The sequence below is a fragment of the Poecilia latipinna genome, unplaced genomic scaffold (assembly GCF_001443285.1).
Source record: "Poecilia latipinna isolate Pla-1442-1.1 unplaced genomic scaffold, P_latipinna-1.0 Scaffold49, whole genome shotgun sequence".
NCBI lineage: Eukaryota > Metazoa > Chordata > Actinopteri > Cyprinodontiformes > Poeciliidae > Poecilia > Poecilia latipinna.
In genome coordinates this window covers 432,033-451,870 of record NW_015112665.1, presented here as the reverse complement: position 1 = coordinate 451,870, position 19,838 = coordinate 432,033, and the positions used below count along the sequence as shown (strand labels likewise).

General features: G+C 37.5%; 4 protein-coding genes across 8 annotated transcripts in view; all 4 read left to right on the top strand.

Moving 5' to 3' along the window:
* Positions 1–186: 186 nt before the first annotated feature.
* On the top strand, positions 187–3,327 carry mterf1 (mitochondrial transcription termination factor 1). 3 transcript variants are annotated; one of them, XM_015050665.1, is made up of 2 exons: positions 187–289; positions 1,268–3,327. In XM_015050665.1, the coding sequence occupies exons 1-2, from the start codon at positions 287–289 to the stop codon at positions 2,423–2,425; spliced, it is 1,161 nt and encodes a 386-aa protein (XP_014906151.1). In that variant the 5' UTR covers positions 187–286; the 3' UTR covers positions 2,426–3,327. The 3 variants fall into 3 exon arrangements, with proteins under 3 accessions (XP_014906151.1, XP_014906158.1, XP_014906165.1); XM_015050672.1 differs by having other exon boundaries at positions 207–252; XM_015050679.1 differs by having other exon boundaries at positions 216–239.
* Positions 3,328–3,418: 91 nt separating this feature from the next.
* dus3l (dihydrouridine synthase 3-like (S. cerevisiae)) lies at positions 3,419–10,527 on the top strand. Of its 2 annotated transcripts, none has more exons than XM_015050641.1 (16): positions 3,419–3,797; positions 4,445–4,554; positions 5,328–5,598; positions 5,698–6,049; positions 6,296–6,366; positions 6,462–6,557; positions 6,703–6,744; positions 7,482–7,634; positions 7,709–7,825; positions 8,495–8,560; positions 8,705–8,815; positions 9,147–9,243; positions 9,367–9,442; positions 9,689–9,877; positions 10,071–10,199; positions 10,277–10,527. In XM_015050641.1, the coding sequence occupies exons 2-16, from the start codon at positions 4,475–4,477 to the stop codon at positions 10,347–10,349; spliced, it is 1,923 nt and encodes a 640-aa protein (XP_014906127.1). In that variant the 5' UTR covers positions 3,419–3,797; positions 4,445–4,474; the 3' UTR covers positions 10,350–10,527. The 2 variants fall into 2 exon arrangements, with proteins under 2 accessions (XP_014906127.1, XP_014906138.1); XM_015050652.1 differs by having other exon boundaries at positions 4,434–4,554.
* Positions 10,528–10,977: 450 nt separating this feature from the next.
* Positions 10,978–17,593, top strand: LOC106958621 (cytosolic non-specific dipeptidase-like). Its single transcript, XM_015050608.1, has 12 exons — positions 10,978–11,529; positions 11,930–12,055; positions 12,272–12,415; positions 12,646–12,808; positions 14,676–14,764; positions 15,012–15,212; positions 15,289–15,373; positions 15,444–15,604; positions 15,675–15,839; positions 16,731–16,875; positions 17,133–17,280; positions 17,403–17,593. The coding sequence occupies exons 2-12, from the start codon at positions 11,996–11,998 to the stop codon at positions 17,467–17,469; spliced, it is 1,428 nt and encodes a 475-aa protein (XP_014906094.1). The 5' UTR covers positions 10,978–11,529; positions 11,930–11,995; the 3' UTR covers positions 17,470–17,593.
* A 1,255-nt stretch (positions 17,594–18,848) lies between these two features.
* The window catches only part of LOC106958632 (cytosolic non-specific dipeptidase-like), a 14,261-nt gene continuing 13,271 nt past the window's right edge, over positions 18,849–19,838 (top strand). Inside the window, exon 1 of one of the 2 annotated variants that reach the window (XM_015050629.1) lies at positions 18,849–18,932. The gene's annotated coding sequence lies outside the window, so the exon portion shown is untranslated. The remainder of the gene's footprint in view (positions 18,933–19,838) is intronic. The other variant, XM_015050620.1, reaches the window with a different exon arrangement.

Below are 19,838 nucleotides of genomic sequence, written 5' to 3'. Positions count from 1 at the left end.
TCGTCATAAGTTTCCTAGAATCCCTTTTTTTCTTTATAAACGTTCATGTTCACGTTAACTTGAAGCGACAAGTCTCACAAAGCGACAAGTCTCACTGTCCTTTGCTGCGACCTGCTGGCGAAAACAACAAACTGGGAAGCAAGTTTAAACTCCGAAACGCTAGAGGGCGCCAGCTTCGATAAATTCGTTTCTCAAATTCAAAATCTCGCGTGAGCTCCTCCAAGTTCTCGCATCCACTGGTACGTTCAAAAGGTATAGTGTGAACAGTAAAGTCGAAAAACGGAATATGGTATGTTTGTTTTAAATTTTAAAACTAAAGAAAGACTGTCAAGTGTTTTTACTAAATATAGCATTTCCCACAATATCAATAAGGTTTAAATTACCCTGGTGGAAGTCACGCAAGCAGCAAACCGACGGTGTTGTTTTGAATTTAACTTTTACCAAATGTGGTTTTAAATTCAGATTTTTTTTAACAAGACGTGAAAAAACTTTGCTTAACCAGAATTTCACATCAGATTAGCTTTTCTGGTTTCAGTAAATCCTATTTTTTGATTGGGTAGATGCCGTGTGTCACTTCTAGAAAGTACATTTTCCAGACTCTAAATTAAATTTGTCTTACAGCTTAAAAATAATAATAATAATAAATTATCATTGTGATATCATAATTCAGCATAAGTTGTTGATAGATTAGAAGTAAAAATAATGCTTATTTGTATTTCCTGAATTTCTTACTAAAAGTAAATAAGACGTACATATTTACAGAGTTTTTCAATAAATATTAATATCCCAGCCCTTCAACTTTTGCAGCCGTTTCAGCTGGATGTGTTTTGGTGTATGTCGTACCAGGAAGTTGATAAAAATACTACTCTTTGGAAAAGTTTTAGAAAATTCATGTATAGTTTTTGTTTTGTTCACTTCAAAGCAATGCACTGCTGTGCTGGTCTGTTACATATAATCCCAATAAATAGTTTTAAGTTTGAGTTTGTGATGTGACAGAATGTGAAAAAGTTCTAGATTTACTTCTTCACAATATTTGGAAAGTAAATGTAAAGTTTAATTTTTAATTAGTTACTGTTAATGCACAGAAGTAAACTTGAATCTTAGGAAAATTAAAATTTCTTAAGGACCTGAACAGAAAGGATAAGTAAACATTAAAATAAACAAGTCACTTTATTATAGCTTACTTATTTACATTACTGTTTTTTTAAATTGTTTTACCATTTATAACCAAAGAAATGCCATAACATGGATCTCTGGTCCCTTTCAGGAAAAAATGGCTTCAGTTTCTGGTATAAGGACCCTTATTCGTATCCATCATTCGCTCATTCTGCAGAAGAGCTTTAGGCATTCACTGCTACAGCTAGCATCAACCTGCATCACCTCGAGGCATTGCAGTGGCAGTAATGACCCATCGTTGCCATCAGACACAGAGAATAAATCTCTGCTGGAGAACCTATCTGTGTTGGGAGTGGACATAAAAATGGCACGCCAGCGTCAACCAGGTGTTCTTCGAAAGTCCTTCACAAACGAGATATGCCTCGCTCAATTCCTGCAAGAAAAAGGCGCCAGCCGCAAAGTTATTGCCAGCATCGTGTCCCGTTATCCCCGCGCCATCACGCGGTCACTTGATCACTTGGAGGAACGCTGGCAGCTGTGGAGAAACGTTTTCAACACAGACGCTGAGATCGTGAGCATCCTGGACCGCTCACCCGAGTCTTTTTTCCGTTCTAGTGACAACGATGACTTGAAGAAGAACATCGCTTTCTTGATCTCATTGGGATTAAACTCCAAGGACCTTCGTCGGCTACTGACCACAGCGCCGAGGACGTTCTCCAACACCCTGGAGCTGAACAAACAGATGGTGGAGTTTCTTGAAGACATCTGTCTGGAGCTGGGTGGAAAAAATCCTGAACAATTTGCTACAAGTATAATATCTAAAAACGTGTATCTTCTAATCAAAAGTACTAAGAGAGTCGGGACCAACATTAACAATCTGAAAACCTCTCTGACGTTAAGTGATGCCGAACTGCTAGCACTTCTGCAGGGAAAAGGAGTAGACATTTTGGTCCTTTCCAACGACTGTCTGAAGAAAAACATCCACAGCCTTGAGAAGAAGATGTCCGTGCTAGGCCTCAAAGAAAGCGACGTGAAAAATCTAGTATTAAACTACCCCAACATTCTATACATCGGCGCAGACACTCTGAACTCCAAGCTGGACTGTCTTCTAAAAGGAGGAATAACAATAAAGCAGATTTTGGAGAAGCCAAAAGTCCTGGACTACAGCATCCAGAACATCACAGAGCGACTGAAGGAGCTGCAGAGAGTTGGATATGACTTTGAGAAAAATGGGATCAACATCCTGGACTCCAGCAAGAAACGATTTGTAGCAAAGATAGAAAAACTTTCTGGAGTTTCTGAGGAGTGAATGCAGCAGATTTTACTGTGATAAAATATAAAAGATACCCATCCATGTACAGCTACATTTATCTGCACCCCTAGTAAAGATATGTAAAAAGTCTTGTGTATAGTAGGATAATTTTACACATACAAAAAAAATAAAAATTCAGTCTCTAATATCAGTCCATTAAATTTTGGGATAAAGAAAATGTTAAGAAATAATTATTTTAACAGCTCCTTTAAATGTAAAAGTAATCATAGCAATGTCTGTATTTTTATAAGTTGATCAAATATTTTAAAGATGATGGTGAAAGACCTAGAATCAAATTCAAGGCTAATTTTTAGCACAGCAAAAAGTGACCAAGATGTTTTAATTGTTTTTTTGTAATTGGGTTTTATAATAACCACCCAGGATCCAAAATAACGAAGAAATGTTTCACCATACACAGAATGCACCTTTATCCAAAGTCGTCTCAGTCCCCAAATCTAAATCCTAAACAAACAAACAAAAAACTACCTGGGATGCTCCTAAATGTGGGGTTCTAAGCATTTTATCTGTTATCCAGTGACACATTTCTTTATTTGATGCATTTTATTGCATTATTGCTCTGTATTCAATAGGGTTTTAATGATTATTCTGAAACATTACATCCATAATTTAACGTGTGAGTCATTCTTTGCCTCTTTAACAGTCATTTCTGATTGTAAAAGGGAGGTTGCCATGTTTGACAGGTCAACGCTCCCTCAAAGATTCAGTTAATTCCAACACACCACTGTTGTAATGATCTGTACACACATAAGAATCTCTCACAAGTGGATATTTTTGACTTTGCCCAAAGAAACGTATAATTTCTGTAGCTTTATTTAAATCGTTTCAGGTGCCTTTTGCTGTTGACTCACAAACAAAATAAAGTAATTCTTAACAATTGATCATGTTTTTAGCATGTTACTGCTTATTATGAATAATTATTTCTGTATTAGCAAAAACAGACATGCACTTTGTATGCTAACTTTTTTTCATTTCTGTTCGAAATTTATTTATAAAAATATTTTTCAAAATAGATCGTTTGTCGGAGATCTCCATGCGGAACCAATCTTTAGACGTTCTCTCCGGGAATAATTAAACTGATGCACATCGGTTACCACAAGGTGGTGAAATTTAACTGCACGGTTTGCATGTTAGAAAGTGAATTAATATAGTCAATGTTATCTGGACCGATTTTCTTTGCAGTTGTAGCTCCTAACGAGACAGGTTAAGCTTTTTATTGAACATTAAGTTAACTGCTAGCTTGCGGGAAAACGCGCTTTAATTTGTTAGCTTGCTAGCAGAGTTTTGAGTTAACTACTGCTGGAGCAGTTTATGTTACTGTAACTATTTTGACAACTTGATAAAGAAACAGGTAAGTGAAAGACTTTGTGGACTGTTATTCTAAATAACTTGACATGTAAAGATGCTTTAGTTTTGACTGCGTTTAAGTGTATCATAACAAAGTGGAGCTTTGCTACTAAAACTAGGAGCAGCTAGGTGCAAGTTAAACGTGTTCTGACTGAAGATAAATAATCAGAATTAAATCTCTAGCATAATTGGTATAGTGGGAATTAGGAAATGGTACGAACACACGCATAAATACGTGAAAAAATGCATTTAAAAGGCTCCTAAGATCTCTTAAATTATTGTGTATCTATATTATAGTAACTGATTAGAAGTTAGCGTTTATTTTTTAAATAGAGAAACTGGAACTGTATTATTTTTGTGCTACAGTCAGAGAAGGTTAAGTTCATCTTAGTAAATGTGATTGACATGGTTCAAGAAATTTCACAAACATTTTAAGTAAAATCCAGCACAACCAAATGCCTTTGAAAGTCATGTAAGTAGTGCCCAACTCTGTGTAATTTAATCTAAAATCCTTCTAAAAATAGAGTGGCATATGAAGCAAATTTCCAATTATTACATCTACAAACCACATATGTTTGGTAGCGTCCTTTTCATGAAACACTCAGTTATATTCTGCTGTTTATCTGTTTATCTTTTATAGAAACATTTCAGAGTAAGAATAGGGAGTGAGTCTTTGACCAAATGATGGAGGCATCAGCGAAAGACGCCACAGAAACGGCAACACATGTAGCTGTAAAAGGTGAAGCTGCTATCAAACAAGAGTAAGTAACTTTCATCAACACTGGACACTAGAGGGAGCGCTGTACTGTAATTATCTCATGGAATCAGCTTCAACATGATAATAGTTCATTGTGGCGTATTCATGCTTCAACTCGGCACTACACACTGCCTTCGTCTGTTGAAGCTAACAGAGCAGAATGTCAGTGAGAGTTTTTACTTTTGTCAAACCCAGTTATTTTTTTTTATCATTGTCTACTTATGCAGAATGGGATAAGTATCTGCACTGTCAGCAGTATTTGGGAATTTTTCAATACGCAGTAGAAGCTCTTGTTGGTTTAGTTTAGGTGGTGACAATTTTTTAATTGTTTATTGTGCTTGTTTTTCTCCTGTAAACTCCACAGCCTGGAGTTTGATTTAAATGTCTTAGAAATCTACATAAATATAGGGGGGAAAATACAGTATTGTGAAACCGATTATGTAACATAATAGGTTATATCATATAAGGAATGAGAAGCATTATATATACACATTCATCACTTTGAATTTGAGGTAAAATGGACAGAGAACTCTGTAAATTTTAAGGCGATATAAAATTTTGATTGGGGAAATATGGAAGAAACCTAATGTTTTTTTTTTATCAGAGTTAAGAAAAACAACCTATAGCCTCATAGAGGCTCATAAAGTGATTTATTTATTGAAGGTTTTCGGCTTGTATTTTGGCATTCTTGACAAATCTTTTTAATGTAGCTTTTGGATCTGTTTTAAAAGTATTTTAAAACATTTTTTAAATTACTTTTTTTTTTTTTTTTTGCAGATTCATCACCACCAAAGATGCATTTCATGGCTTTCTGGATTCAGAATGGCAGGGCTCCAAAGGAGAGAAAGCCTCTGAAAATGAGACGCCACAAGAGAAAAAGGATCCCTCTGTGGACGAACCTGAATGTAAAAAATCCAAACTGGACCATGAAGATGTGAAGAAAACAGAAAAACAGGATAAGAAAAGATTTCGTGGTCAGAATAAGTCGAGGCCACACATAAAACCCACCACTTATGAAGAAAAGCGACTGTGTTTGTCAGTCATTCAGGTAGATTGAACCTCCTCCTTTTTTTAAGATGCAGTATGCAATCCTTTCAGATTCCTGTAAAAATTGATTATTCTCTTGACTTTTTTTAACCATTCCTAGAAAAACGGTGAATGTAAGTTTGGGGACAAATGCATCTTTTACCATGACGTCGCCGAGTACTTGGCCAATAAGCCTGCCGACATCGGGGAACGTTGTTACCTCTACGACACATTTGGAAAGTGTGAATACGGGCTTGCCTGCCGCTTCGCCACAGCGCACACTACAGCTGACTTTAAAACCATGGAGAAGGAAGAGCTGGTCAAAGCTTACGAAGGAAGGACTTTGGTGAAGAACAGCCTGAGTAAAGATCTGCAGTATCGCCTGAGGAAACGTTCTGTCACCTTCAAAAAGTCAGAGGAATACCTGAAAATGCTTTCAGACAACAAAGATAAGAAGGAACAGCAGAGCAATGGTAAGACGCAGAACTGTTTCTGTCCTGCTCTCACAATCTAAGGGAGCGGCTTTAAAGAACACGTTATTATGACTGTCAAACCAATTTTACAAACTAAAACTTATTTTTTGACTCAAATAATTAACACTCATTGCAGCAGCATGTTCCTATTACTGGAAGTTAATAAAACTAACTATTTGCAAAACTGAAAATGTTGCTTCAACTTGACAAATTTAAATGTGATAATTCCTTTCTTTATTTATGCAGGTGATGTTTGTACAGCAGAGGTATCTGCAGAGCCAAAAGAAGAAATTCAGCATGTTTCTACGGAAGAATCGGTACACCCTTGTTCTCTTAACTACATTTGCTGCAGAGTGTCTCAATTATTATGTTTTTAGGGGTGTATAAACTTAAATGTTTGCTCTGTAACTAGCTGCCCACCTGTCCAGATATCCAGCCGCCAGTAAAGACTGTAGGCCCGCTAACTGATGCTGACGTTATCAAACTGCGGCCCTGTGAAAAGAAAAAGGTAAATGTCAGCCAAACTTTACTCCAAAGTTCTTCTTTTAATTAAATAACACTACAGGTTTTCCAGAAGTACTAGCAGAGATATTTTGAAAGTTGGGAGTATTTTTTAAAAGTTTTGTATTAAAAGTTATGTCTATATGTTCAAGGTGGACTTCAAAGACAAGCTCTATCTCGCTCCTCTAACAACTGTAAGTAAAAACAGTACTCATTTAATTTATGTTTAATTTTTTATAATTATAAACTTTAATGTGTTTTTTGGGATTTTATGTGGTGGAGTGCAATTATTCTTGCAATTAAGTCAGAAAGTTTAGCACTTCCTTTACTTTGATACTTTAGCATGAATACAATTCCTATAGTAAGACGTGGTGGTAGTGTCATGATGTGGGATTGTTTCTTCTATGTTTCTTACCATGTTTCTTCTATGGTAAGAGTTAGCTTCTCCTTTTTAGCTTAGATGAAGCTAAAAAGATAGTAATCTTACATGTACAACAACCATAAATAAAAAGCTAGAGCAAAATTGAAGTATAATAATGTGTATTATATAAAATAATAAAATATAATAATGACCTAGTCAAAGTCCAGACGTAAAGCTCATTGAGAATCAGTGGCAAGAAATTAAAAAAAAAATGATTTTTTTGGGCCCTTTCTAACCAACCTAATTATGGATACAGGGAAAAAGTTGTTGCAGTGAAAAGTGGTTCTGCCAAGCATCAACCTGAACATAAATGCACTCCACACTTTTAAGATTCTTAAAAACAATGCACAAATATAGAGTGTTTAGTCTGTCGCATAACATCTAAACAAACATATTTTAAGTGGTTTTAACATGGCTTAGGGTGTATAAATAGCGCTACAGGTGACTGTAAACCCTGACTAAGCCGCCATATTGTTTACATCAAAATTGGTCTTTTTTACGTCTTGTCAGTGTGGGAACTTGCCTTTCCGTCGTGTGTGCAAGCGCTTCGGTGCAGACATCACCTGCGGGGAGATGGCCATGTGCACGAATCTGCTGCAGGGGCATCAGTCAGAATGGGCCCTCCTGAAGAGGCATGAGAGCGAGGATCTGTTTGGTGTTCAGGTGATGCTTTTCCAACTTCGAAGTTCAAGCGCAGGTTTCTGTGACTGGATGTGAAGTGTGAGGTGTTGTTCCAGGTTGAAGGCTGTTTCCCTGACACCATGACGCGGTGTGCGGAGCTCATCAACAACTACACCGACGTTGATTTTGTGGATATCAACTCAGGATGCCCCATTGATCTGGTTTACAAGAAGGTGAGCTCTTATTTAACCGCTCTGTTCTCGTCAGATTAGTTGGGATTTTTCGGTTTGGCGTTAACATTTCTGATTCTGTCACTCTGAAAATTGTGGCCCAGTTTTGTCGAGCCTCATAACAAACACAAATTAAACATCAAGAGCTACTATATTATGGCAGAAACCAGGTCTGGACAATATGACTGAAAAAAACTTTCAATGATTGATTACTGATTAGTTTTTGTTTTAAATATCTGAAATACTACCAAACTGGTGGCTTGACATTTCCTGTTTTGTCCACAGTTGTTACTCCACAAAGTTGTTTTTTATCTGTAGGCAGTTATGAGGCACAGTGGCAAAACCTTAAACTGTTTCTGCGTCAGTTACTCAACAGATTGTTGCTAGGTAACCAAGGAATGAGTGAGTTGCTAGGTAACCAAGGAGTGAGGGAGTCAGTTGATTCCACAATCTTTTCTTTAGAGCTGCTAAGGTCTTTCCTCTGCCTACATCTCCCAAAATGCTGTGTGATTCTGGTGTACATTTTGTATATTCGATATTGGTTATTCTATCAGTCATATTATTTATTGATATTGATCACGTGTCTATAGCGATAATCATTGTTTTGATCTATTGTCCAGGACTAGTAGAAACTATTAAACTCGTTCACAGTGGTTTTTGTTTGTGCTTCAGGGTGGAGGATGTGGCTTGATGACCAGAACCAGAAAATTTGAACAGATAATCAAAGGAATGAATTATGTAAGTACAGAGTATTTATTTATTTATTTATTTATTTATTTATTTTTTTGTTATGTTTGCTGCTAGTTGCCATGAAATAGTGATTTAATATTAACGGCATTAAGAAATTGAACAATTTAATGCAGTTCTTGTTTCTTTCTAAAGGTACTAGATGTCCCTGTAACCGTCAAGATCCGCACTGGTGTTCAGGAGAAGTCCAACATCGCACACAAACTCATCGGAGAAATGAAGAACTGGGGCGTCTCCATGGTTACCGTGAGTCTCGTCTTAAATGACTCGAAATGAATTTGACAATGGCTTGTTTTGAGGAGAAATCTCAAAAGAAGAGAAATTTTACTAAATTCTCATATTAAAAGAATTTCAAAAACTAACAATTGATTAGAAATTTGCAGTTTATTTGTTATTCAATAAAGTTTTAAGCGGTAGCCAATTAAAAATTTTATTTTTATGAATTCCCAAGTGGTTTCGCCTCATCCGTAAAGTCTTATCTTCTCATGCATCATGTTTTCCTTCTCCACCTCTATGTTTATGTTATTTTTATAGACATACTGCACATACCACTCATAATGACGGTGTTGTTTTGCAGCTGCATGGCCGATCGAGGGAGCAGCGCTACACAAAGTTAGCTGACTGGGATTATATCAGCACATGTGCCAAGCTGGCCGACCCTGTTCCACTGTTTGGTGCGTCAGTTTGTCTTTTTATTTCTATGGTGGAGGAATCTGAGTGTTGACATAAAGCCTGTAAAACCTTTTATAGGTCTAAGGATGTGGTTTTTCTGATGTAACTTGTTTTTGTTGGTCCAGGTAATGGAGACATTCTGTCTTATGAAGACGCAGTGAAAGCCAAAGAGACCGGTGTTTCTGGCATCATGATTGCAAGGTTTGAATTGTTTACATACTTTAATGAGAAAGTAATGTGAGCCACTGGATTTACAGTCATGATGAATGAACTAACCCTCTTTCAGTTTTACTGTTTTTACTTGGGAATTACTTAAATCTGTTTTATCGCTTCTATTGGATTTAAAAGGGAAAGTAGTTTAAACTAAGCTAAAACTAAAAAATAATTAATTGTAAATATTCTTAAGTTGTTGTATCATTTTGTTTAATGTTGTATTTGTTTTCTCAGGGGTGCCCTAATCAAGCCTTGGATCTTCACGGAGATAAAGGAGAGCCGACACTGGGACGTCTCGTCCAGCGAGCGGCTGGACATCCTCAGGGATTTCACCAACTTCGGGCTGGAGCACTGGGGCTCCGACACCCGGGGCGTCGAAAAGACCCGAAACTTCCTGCTGGAGTGGCTCTCCTTCATGTGCAGGTCTGCAACATCACCATCATACTTTTAAAAATATTTTTCACCTCCATTGAACTTGTGATATTCATACCTTTTAATATCCTAGTGAAACAATCATGATAAAATTTCCAGTATGTGATGAGAAGTTCTTATTGGTTGGTGTGTATTTAAACGTATCAGTCCTTAAGTATTAACTGCTGTGTTTTTTTTTAAATAGATATATTCCTGTTGGCTTGTTGGAACGAGTTCCTCAAAAGATCAATGAGCGGCCGCCGTATTACATGGGCAGGAACTACTTGGAGTCGCTGATGGCCAGTCAGAATGTTGACGACTGGATCAGGATCAGGTAAGAGCCAGAACATTTAATTAAGTGACATTCTCATTGTTAAATTGTAATAAAAATCTTCTGTATTGTTGTTTCAGTGAAATGCTCCTCGGACCTGTCCCGAAGAATTTCAACTTTTTACCTAAACACAAAGCAAATTCCTACAAGTGATTTTCTTTGAGTGACGCGACTAGAAGAGTCTGTTTGTTTTATTTTATTTTATTTTATTTTTTTGGGTGGTTAAAAAAAAAAAAAACTAGATAATGGAAAAATCTTTTATAAATTCCAGAGACTACTACTAATCTTGTTTAATTTGCTTTGTGAAGCAGAATAAAGGAGTTGCACTTGAGGTGTGGTTGTTTTCTTTTCGATGGCATTTAGAAAGAAAATATTTTACATCAGAACAAAGACACAATAATCCCTGATGATCCGCTTGTACTTCTTTTTACTCATGTGTAACAATTTTGGAAAATGTGCTTTTATTTTTTATTATTATAATGTTTGAAATTTAATTGTAAATACATGCAGCTGTGAATGTTTATTTTTTTTAGTGCATACAGAGGAGTATTCTTTTTGACAAGTTTAGAACATTTTTCGTAAATGTTAGAGCAGATATTATTAGTCACAGGGTTTCTTTTATCTGCTAGATCAGTGTTTCTCAGCCCTGGTCCTCAGCGCCCCCCTGCTCTGCATGTTTTAGATGTGCCTCTATTCCAGAACAGCTGATTCAAATGATTGCATGACCATCAAGACTGCAGAAGCCTGTTAATCACCCAGAGATACAATTTAGGCGTGTGGCAGAAGGGAAGCACCTAAGACATGCAGGACAGGGGGGCGGTGAGGACCAGGGTTGAGAAACGCTGTGCTAGGGGAATTCCGACTCCTGTGAATGAAAGAGCTGCATGTTAAAGGGCATTTTTATTTCTATTTGTGCAGGCCTCTGCCAGCAACCTGCATTAAAGATCAACCAGCAACTCCTGTGGTCTGACTCCCTTCTTCAACTGAACACAACGCAGAACACATCAAGGTTAACCGGTTGTATATGACTAGGTTATCAGTAAAAAACACCGTTTGGATTCAGCCGGTCAGACATTTTACATCCTCCAGCGACCTGCCTCCTGTTTACGTGCGAACTGAAGGTGAAACTATCTTAAACATAGGATGCAGAAATCTGTCAAAGTGAAACTTTCAGTTCGTGGTTGGTGTTTGTCACATGGTCTCGGTCATGTGGGCAGGAAGTCTTTAGTAAAATGTATCGTCTGATTGTAGCAGTAATTGAGTAAAATGCTAGAAATCCCAGCTGTGGACTAACACATGACTCCTTCTTGTGGATCTTACCCAAATATATTTGGTTTGCAAAATCTTTTTCTAAATGTTTAAACTTGGAATAGAAATATTGTTTTTTTTTTGTCCCACTTTGGGAATATTAAGCTAAAGGCAAATGGGAGCATTCATATTCAAATTAATGTAGAAATACGTTTTTTAAATGGAAAAATATGTACAACATAAGAATACTGTGGTTATTAAAAATGGCATACTAGCACAAAAATGTGTAACTGAGTAGATGTCTTTGAAACAGCAACAGATTAAAAATAAAGAGCAGAGAGCAGTTTTGGTTATAAAGTTGGAAGGAAGGATCTTTGACGCTCTTTTGTGCACATAGGATGCAGAAATCTGTTGCTGACTTCTTGTCTGGTTAGATTTGCCTGGCAGAAAACAGGTTTGATGCAGGGCGTGGGTTCTGTTCCCAGCCTGCAGAACCGAGTATCTTCATTTCATTCTGCTTGCCAACCCTCCAGCTGCTGTTACCCACAAAAATGGCTCACCTTCCAGCACTTTTTAAGTATGTGGATGAGCACGATGATCTCTATGTGCAGGTAAGATTTCTTTTTGTTTCACTGTGATTTTCAGCTAATCAGGAAGTTAAATTACTTTTGGCATAAAATCAGTTGAACAAAATTTAGCCTCAGCTCTCTGGTTGCACTTTGAGACTTCAATGTGGATTTTGCTTTCTTTTGGAGGAATAAAATTAAAATTTCCATGATCAGTTAGATGAGACTATATCAGAACATGTTTGAACTTTCTCTGCTCAGCGCCTGGCAGAATGGGTCAGCGTCCAGAGTGTGTCCGTTTGGCCCGAGAAGCGCGGAGAGATCCAGAAGATGATGGAGATGGCAGCGGATGAGATCAAGAGGCTGGGGGGGAAAGTGGAGCTGGTGGACAACGGCACCCAAAAGGTAAAAGAGTTTTTCACTTTTATTTGTTAAAAATCAAACTTTTTAATATCTTATAATTTATAGTTTTGTGATAAAAGATGAGTACTTTGTCTTGTACTTTAGGATACTTTAATTTGTATCTTTTTCGTGAAGCTGTGAACATTTCTCTATATTTTTAACTCCATCAACCTCCAACCTTGAGCTGGAAAAACAGATTTGTATAATTCTTGTATTTATGTTAATTCGTGCAGCTTCCCTCTGGAGAGGAGATCCCTCTGCCTCCCATCCTCCTGGGCAGTTTGGGCTCGGACCCGGCCAAGAAGACGGTGTGTATTTACGGTCACCTGGACGTCCAGCCTGCTCAGGTGAAGGACGGCTGGGACACCGAGCCGTTCACTCTGGTGGAGAAAGACGGTAAGAGCAAAAGCTTCCAGTATCTGCAAAAAGTCAGGCTGAACCACTTTTAGGAGTTGAATAGAGGCAAAGTTGGCACTTTAACAGACTTTTAATGCAACTTTGCATTAAAAGTGTCATTATTTACCGAATGACACTTCATGACAACTGTCATAAACATTCATAAAGACTTCTTCATGTTCATGACAGGTGTTATGTCATGTTTATGACAGTGTCATGTCAGTCTTATTCGCAGCCCTTCAAATAAAGTGTTACCAAACCTCTAAATCTACCAGGAAATGTCCAGCGCATTAATAAAACCTGGAAGGACAGAGGGGGAATCATCATCTTCTCAAAGGAAATGTGGATCTTCAATGATCTTTATTGGCAATCCCTTTAAACTTGAGGCCCGTGGGCCAAATCCGGTCCGCCAAAGCTTTTTATGTGGCCAATAGAGTATAGACTAAAAACAAAATGTGCTTAAATATTATGTTATCAATCAGTCAGTGCAGTTTTTATCTGTTTACTGCCAAATTGTTTCAGTCCCTTCGGCTTCTTGCAAATTATTGTGGAAATTCATGCAAAATCAACAAATCACACTAATAATTGGGAGTTTATTGCAGATTTTTCTCAAAAATTGTCAAAAACTTTCTTAATCGCACTTAACAGCTGCCTCAGCTTTAATTGATGTCAGAATATAGTCTATGATCTATGATCTAGAGAGTTATAAAAAGTTGCATTTACCATCATAAATAAGTGCAAATATTGCTAATATTTCCAAATTAATACGACAAACACTTTGATTTTTATTGCAAAAAATCACAAAAAGAATCACTAAATCCTGGAGGAACTGAAAAGATGTTCAATTATATTTGATTTTAAGAATTCATTGCTATTTTAACAGTTTGTGATCAGGTTTTATCAACACATTCAGGAACAACCGGCCGTTTAAGAGCGTTCATGATCTTGATCTGGCCCAAAACGAAAATGAGTTTGACATCCCTGCTTTAAGCATTTTAAATCAAAACTCACTGCCCTGTGTTGAATAGTGAAATTAAGAGCATTGCAATGCGAAGAGAACTCAACGGACCGGGACGAAACTGTTTCATAGCTGTGAGAAAAGCACAGACAAGTGACGCTAATTGGGGTGAAAGGGTAAAATTTATGAAACAGTATAAGAATTAGACCAATAATTGGTGTGTCGGGATAAGAAGGGAGTCAGATGAAGTGATGCCCCCTTCATGCCTAATGTCTGCAGCGGCAGCTCCATGATCTGGGGTTTCTGCAGTTGGTCAGATCAGAGATCAGGTGACGACCTGGATGTATACCAGATCATTTTATCATCAGATGTGTCCCTTCTTCCCTGAAAGGACAAATTTAATCCAAGATGAGGATGCCAGGATTCACCAGGGTTAAATTGTGCAAGTAGCTTCATTTCCACCAGAGTCCAAATCCAAAGTGAGAAACTTTGTGATTTTGCACGGCAGTCTAACTCTACAAAAATTAATTGAACTCTGGATGGAAATGAATGCAGTGACATTGCAGAAACTTATCGAAACAATGCCACAGCAAGTGCTGACAGTATATGCTTTATATTTGGACTACACCCTGTTTAATACAAAAGAGGGAGTGACAGGTGAAGCAAGCTCTTCCACTGCTGCTTCAGCAGAGCAGGTTTGATTTAAACTTTGTCCCTCAAAGATGCTTATTCTCAGTTTGACACATTTTGATGTAGGATGAAAAGAAAAATTGAGAAAACATCTGTTCTCCAGATGGCAGCACTAAGGAACATGGATAATTTTTGCAAAGGGTCTCTGGTAAATGATTTGTTTAAAAAAAAAAAAAACAATTAACAACAGACTGGTTAAATTGAGTTTTATCTTTGTAGGTAAGCTGTACGGAAGAGGATCCACTGATGATAAGGGTCCGGTTCTGGCCTGGTTCAACTGCATCGAGGCCCATCAAAAGATCGGGACGGTAATCTCACCGCTGCCGTTTTAGGGAATCTGTTAATGTTGGTGCTAAAACGTGTTTGTAGTTTTAATCTGGCATTTTCCCCCTCAGAAAAAATTAAACAAAACCATAATATAAAGAACTTTGAGGGTGCCATGTTGTCTGGTTCGTCCAAATCTGTGGTGAAATGGTTTCTGCATTCAGTGGGTATAACCCCAGAAATTGAGCTTTATTATTATTATTACAGTATATGTTTGTCTTCTTTTTGCAGGATCTTCCCATCAACATCAAGTTCTGCTTTGAAGGAATGGAGGAGTCGGATTCTGAGGGTCTGGACGATCTGGTGTTTTCCCGAAAAGATTCGTTCTTCAAAGACGTGGATTATGTCTGCATCTCTGACAACTACTGGCTGGGAAAGACCAAACCGTGCATCACCTACGGCCTCAGAGGAATCTGCGGCTTTTTCATCGAGGTAAAGTCTCTGTTATTTAAAGAGGTGGTTATTTTGGGGGTAAATCCTAATGATACTTTTATATCTTGATATGAAGGTCGAGTGCAGCAGGACAGACCTTCACTCCGGCGTCTTTGGCGGCTCGGTTCATGAGGCCATGACTGATCTCATTTCACTCATGGGTAAATAGAGATGATCTAAGGACTGATCTTTTGTCTGTAAAATTTCACTGTGTATTTTCTTCCTTCACAGGCTGTCTCATCGACAGGAAGGGAAAGATTTTGATTCCTGGGATGTACGACAGCGTCGCTCCTCTGACAGAAGAGGAGAAAAAACTATATGATAAGATCGATTTTGACGTGGTTGAGTACTGCCAAGATGTGGGAGCTGGAAAGCTGCTGCATGAAACTAAGGTAAATAAATCTCCTTTACTTACTGAATATATAAGAACCACTGGGACTTTGCTGATGTTTTGCATCGTAGGAACAAATCCTGATGCATCGCTGGAGGTATCCGTGTCTTTCTCTGCACGGAATCGAAGGAGCGTTTTCCGAAACTGGATTCAAGACTGTTATTCCCCACAAGGTCATTGGCAAATTCTCCATCCGCCTTGTCCCTGACATGGACCCCAAAGTCGTGGAAAACCAGGTAGACTGAATTACTTTCAACTGGACATGAAAGCGGTGTTTTGAAAAATGAAAATGTCTTTAAATGGTCTTTAGAATGCTGACTTAGGCTATGTTCGCACTGCAGCCTGATGTAACCCAATTCAGATTTTTTGTCAAATCTTATTTTTTTTTTTTTTTTGTCGTGGTCGTTCACACTGCCAAATATATGTGACTTGTACGTGTTCTCTTGTGTGAACAGCAAACAACCTGAAAGTGTCCCGCATGCGCAGTAGAGAGCGCCATAGCGTCAGCGTTCTCAGTGTTTTGCCAACCGCGATAAAGAAGTAGTGCTCAGTGTTTGCGGAAGTAAACATGGATGCTAACGGTGGACCTTAGCTTACGATTTTGACGTTGTTGTGCGACAGGAGGCAGCACTTTAACAACTTAATCCTCATTACACTCCGTCATGGTTGTTGTTGTTTTTCTTCACGCTTGCGCGTATCAGGACGCAGATTAGTGACGTTTGTCGAGTATCAATGACGTTCAATATCTGGCCGTTGGGATTCAGGTCACATTTGAAAAGATCGGATACGTATCGGATATCCAAGCAGCTTGGGTCGTATTCGGGGAAAAAAAAAATCCGACCTGTGTTGTTCAGACTGTAATAAAAAGATCAGATACAGGTCGCATTACGTCAGAAAAATATCGGAATTGGGTCCGATTACGATTAAGGCTACGTCAACCGCATATGCTGGTGCTAGTTTTTAATCACTGGTTGCTCATCATCTGCATCAGACTGCAATTCGGCCGTTACATGGATAACATAAACCTAAAGCTTCAGTTTACTAGTTTTCATTTATCTATTTCCAGAGTTCATAAATAGCAAATGCGTTGTTCTTTTAAACTCTTTCACTCTTCTATTATTGTTCAGGTGATCGAGCATGTGCAGAAGAAATTTGCTGAATTGGGAAGTCCTAATAAAATGAAGGTGTACAGTTTTGGTGAAGGGGCCAAAGCCTGGGTGTCTGACTTTAACCATCCACACTACATGGCTGGTCGACGAGCAATGAAGACAGGTAAATAAAAACTCTGCTTAAAAACGCACATTTGTACCAAATAGTGTTAATAAGGTTTTGTGCGTCAAAGACAAAATAATTTGTGGATTAAAATATACACAGAAAATAAATAAATAAATAAATGCATCTACATATCAGAATATAGATACATTTTAATAATTTTAAATGTAAAAAACAGCTAATTGAGCATCTTCTCCCATTATTTCATCCTGCTTTTTTTTTTATTTTTTTTTTTTACCTTATTTGTTTAATTTAAGTTTTTGGCGTTGAGCCGGACCTGACCCGTGAGGGCGGCAGCATTCCCATCACTCTGACCTTCCAAGAGGCAACGGGTCGGAACGTCATGCTGCTTCCTATCGGATCCTCCGATGATGGCGCTCACTCACAAAATGAAAAGATCAACAGGTTTGAGGTTTTATAGTTTTTCTAAATACATAAGGAAACATGGAAAAGATCAAATAAAATTAGCAGCTATGTTTTTTTTTCTTCTTTCAAATAAAATCTTGTTCTTTATCCAAATTCTCCAGATCAAACTACATTCAAGGAATCAAGATGCTGGCTGCTTACTTCCATGAAGTTTCAAAACTGGGTTGAACTCATAAAGTCTTGAATAACATCTGTGCTCACTTTCAGAACCTGAACCCTTTCAGTACAATTTTTACCTTTCAATTAAAAGCGTTTCTGGAGACGTCTGACAATAAACTGGCTTTCACATTAATCGCTTTTGGACACTGGTGATATTTTTCCTTCTTATGGTGTTTTCATGTTTAATTAGTGTTAGAGATTTGCTGTTGACAAAAAGGATACCATATTCTACTTCATGATGATTTACTTCTGCAAGTTGCAGCAGAAATATGACGCTGAAACATATCAGTCTAAATGAGACGATATTGCTTTAATTTACTAACATATAAGCAAGCATACATTTTAATGACTTTACTGTTTTTGAATAATTGGTCTACAGCAGTCATAATCTGTAATAATTGTTCTTTTTAATTGAAGGAGCAGGCATACACCTGTTGTTTGCATGCTGCTGTACATTTTTATTTTACATTTTTGTCTGTCAGTAGCAAACGGGAAGCGTCTATCACGTGAAGAGAGTCACAGGCAGACATCAGCATAAATGACTGACATCAGCTGAACTGGAACCAGCGGAAATCACAGGATCAAGAATCCCCACGCGATGAGAATACAGAACGCTCGTAAACTGCGCCGCCATATTGCGAGTGGCTTTTGTACACAAATTTGCGCAATAATCGTCTTTTGCTTTACGCTGTGTATCTTGTTTGATTAATAAATGAAAAATATACAAAACCGCAATCGACTTGAGGTGTGTATAAAAGTTATTGTAAGTTTATTTCTGGTTTAAAAATGACAATATTTGATTTTATTCACATACTTTTTTTTTTACTTTTTCATAACCAATGGAAAAGCCTTTGTCATTGCTTTGGTACTTTCTTTTTGTTTAGGAATATAATATTTTGTGTTTCTTACTTTGTTTTTATATTTTTATTTTGTGTGAATTTACCTCCTCTTGTCACTTTGCTGCTTGTATGTCTGCACATCACCACTAAAGGACAATAAAGGTTATATTACATATTATTGATACTGCAAATTTAGGCATACATTTACAAGCACATTAATTCTGTCACTGAAATAAGTTTTGACAAAATATTTTAAGTTTTATTAGTTATTTCATATTCTTAATACATTTAATTATGTTTAGTTATGTCCATTTTCAGTGGTTCAACTACAACAAATGTAAATTCATTTTTAAACAGTTTTGTAATTGTTGCAGATATTAGTTTTTGTCTCAGTGGTAAGTAACACTGATCATAAAATCAACATGTATTAGATAATTCATAAAAGGGTCTGTTGATCCAGGGGAAAAAAACTTTCCAACCATGCTGTCGCCGCTTTTGAAAACGAAGGTGCCACTCACAATATGGCGGACTCGCTTACGTATAGTTTCTACGGAACAGCGAAAACAGCGCTGGAGCTACTCTTCTATGTAGAAACCGGATCATTTGCAAAAGAACAGCGTTTGGCTTGCACAGGTAATATTGACAAGCTCTTTTAAAGCTGATATGTTGCCAGGAATCGCATCTTCTCAGTCAAAGCTAAAATATTAGCTAGTTAGGAAATAAAAGAGCTCTCAGCCTGCTAACTCCCGTTCTGTTAGCCTTCTAACAGGCTCGGTCATTGCTTGAAAATATTTAAGTTGGTATCAGTTTCAGATTGATTTCCTTAAACACTTGAGTTCAAGTTATGTGTTTTACTAAAGGCTCTTTAGCCTAAATATGTGTTACTTTATTTATGTAGCTCTGTACCAACTTAGGAGCTCGCTGTTATGAATTGTTTTCAGTGGTGGAGGAGAACAGCTTTAAATATGTGTTGCTTTGTAATATTGTTTATACATTTTGAACTTTAGCACCTTTAGTCATGTTGCAACCACAAATTTATTTTACTAAGAAATTATGTATTATGCACTTAAAATTTGGAAGAAAAAGCTTTTAAGGTAGATTTTTCACTAGATTTATGTCTGAGCTTTGACTGGAGGACCATTGTCATTCTAACTGGAATGACATGGTCCAGTTAGAACATGGTCCAGCTGGTGGTTCAACCAGAGCTGAGTGGTTCAACCTGAGCTACAACTGGTTGAAACACTCAGTTATAGCTCTGGTTGCATGTTTAGGCAGTTTTGAACCTCTGCCCTAGTCTGCAGGCTTTTGACAGATATTCTTCCAGATTGCTCTGTGTTTCTAGCTCCAGCTTCACTGACCATGCTTAAGAACAGCATCCCCACAGCATGACGCTCCCACCACCATGTTTCATTGTGGGAGTAGCTTGTTCTGATTTATTTGTGGGGTTAGTTTTCTCACAAGTAGGCCAGAAAGTTGACTTTTCATCAGTGGTGGGAAGTAACGAAGTACAAGTACTTCGTTACTGTACTTAAGTACAGT

Bases quoted from the DNA above. Each gene is read 5' to 3' on its own strand.
- dus3l (XM_015050641.1), top strand. From the start codon at position 4,475: ATGATGGAGGCATCAGCGAAAGACGCCACAGAAACGGCAACACATGTA. The intron at 7,635-7,708 runs GTGATGCTTTTC...GTGTTGTTCCAG, and splicing joins AGGATCTGTTTGGTGTTCAG to GTTGAAGGCTGTTTCCCTGA. The intron at 10,200-10,276 runs GTAAGAGCCAGA...TTGTTGTTTCAG, and splicing joins GACGACTGGATCAGGATCAG to TGAAATGCTCCTCGGACCTG.
- LOC106958621 (XM_015050608.1), top strand. From the start codon at position 11,996: ATGGCTCACCTTCCAGCACTTTTTAAGTATGTGGATGAGCACGATGAT. The intron at 14,765-15,011 runs GTAATCTCACCG...TTCTTTTTGCAG, and splicing joins CCCATCAAAAGATCGGGACG to GATCTTCCCATCAACATCAA. The intron at 16,876-17,132 runs GTAAATAAAAAC...GTTTAATTTAAG, and splicing joins TCGACGAGCAATGAAGACAG to TTTTTGGCGTTGAGCCGGAC.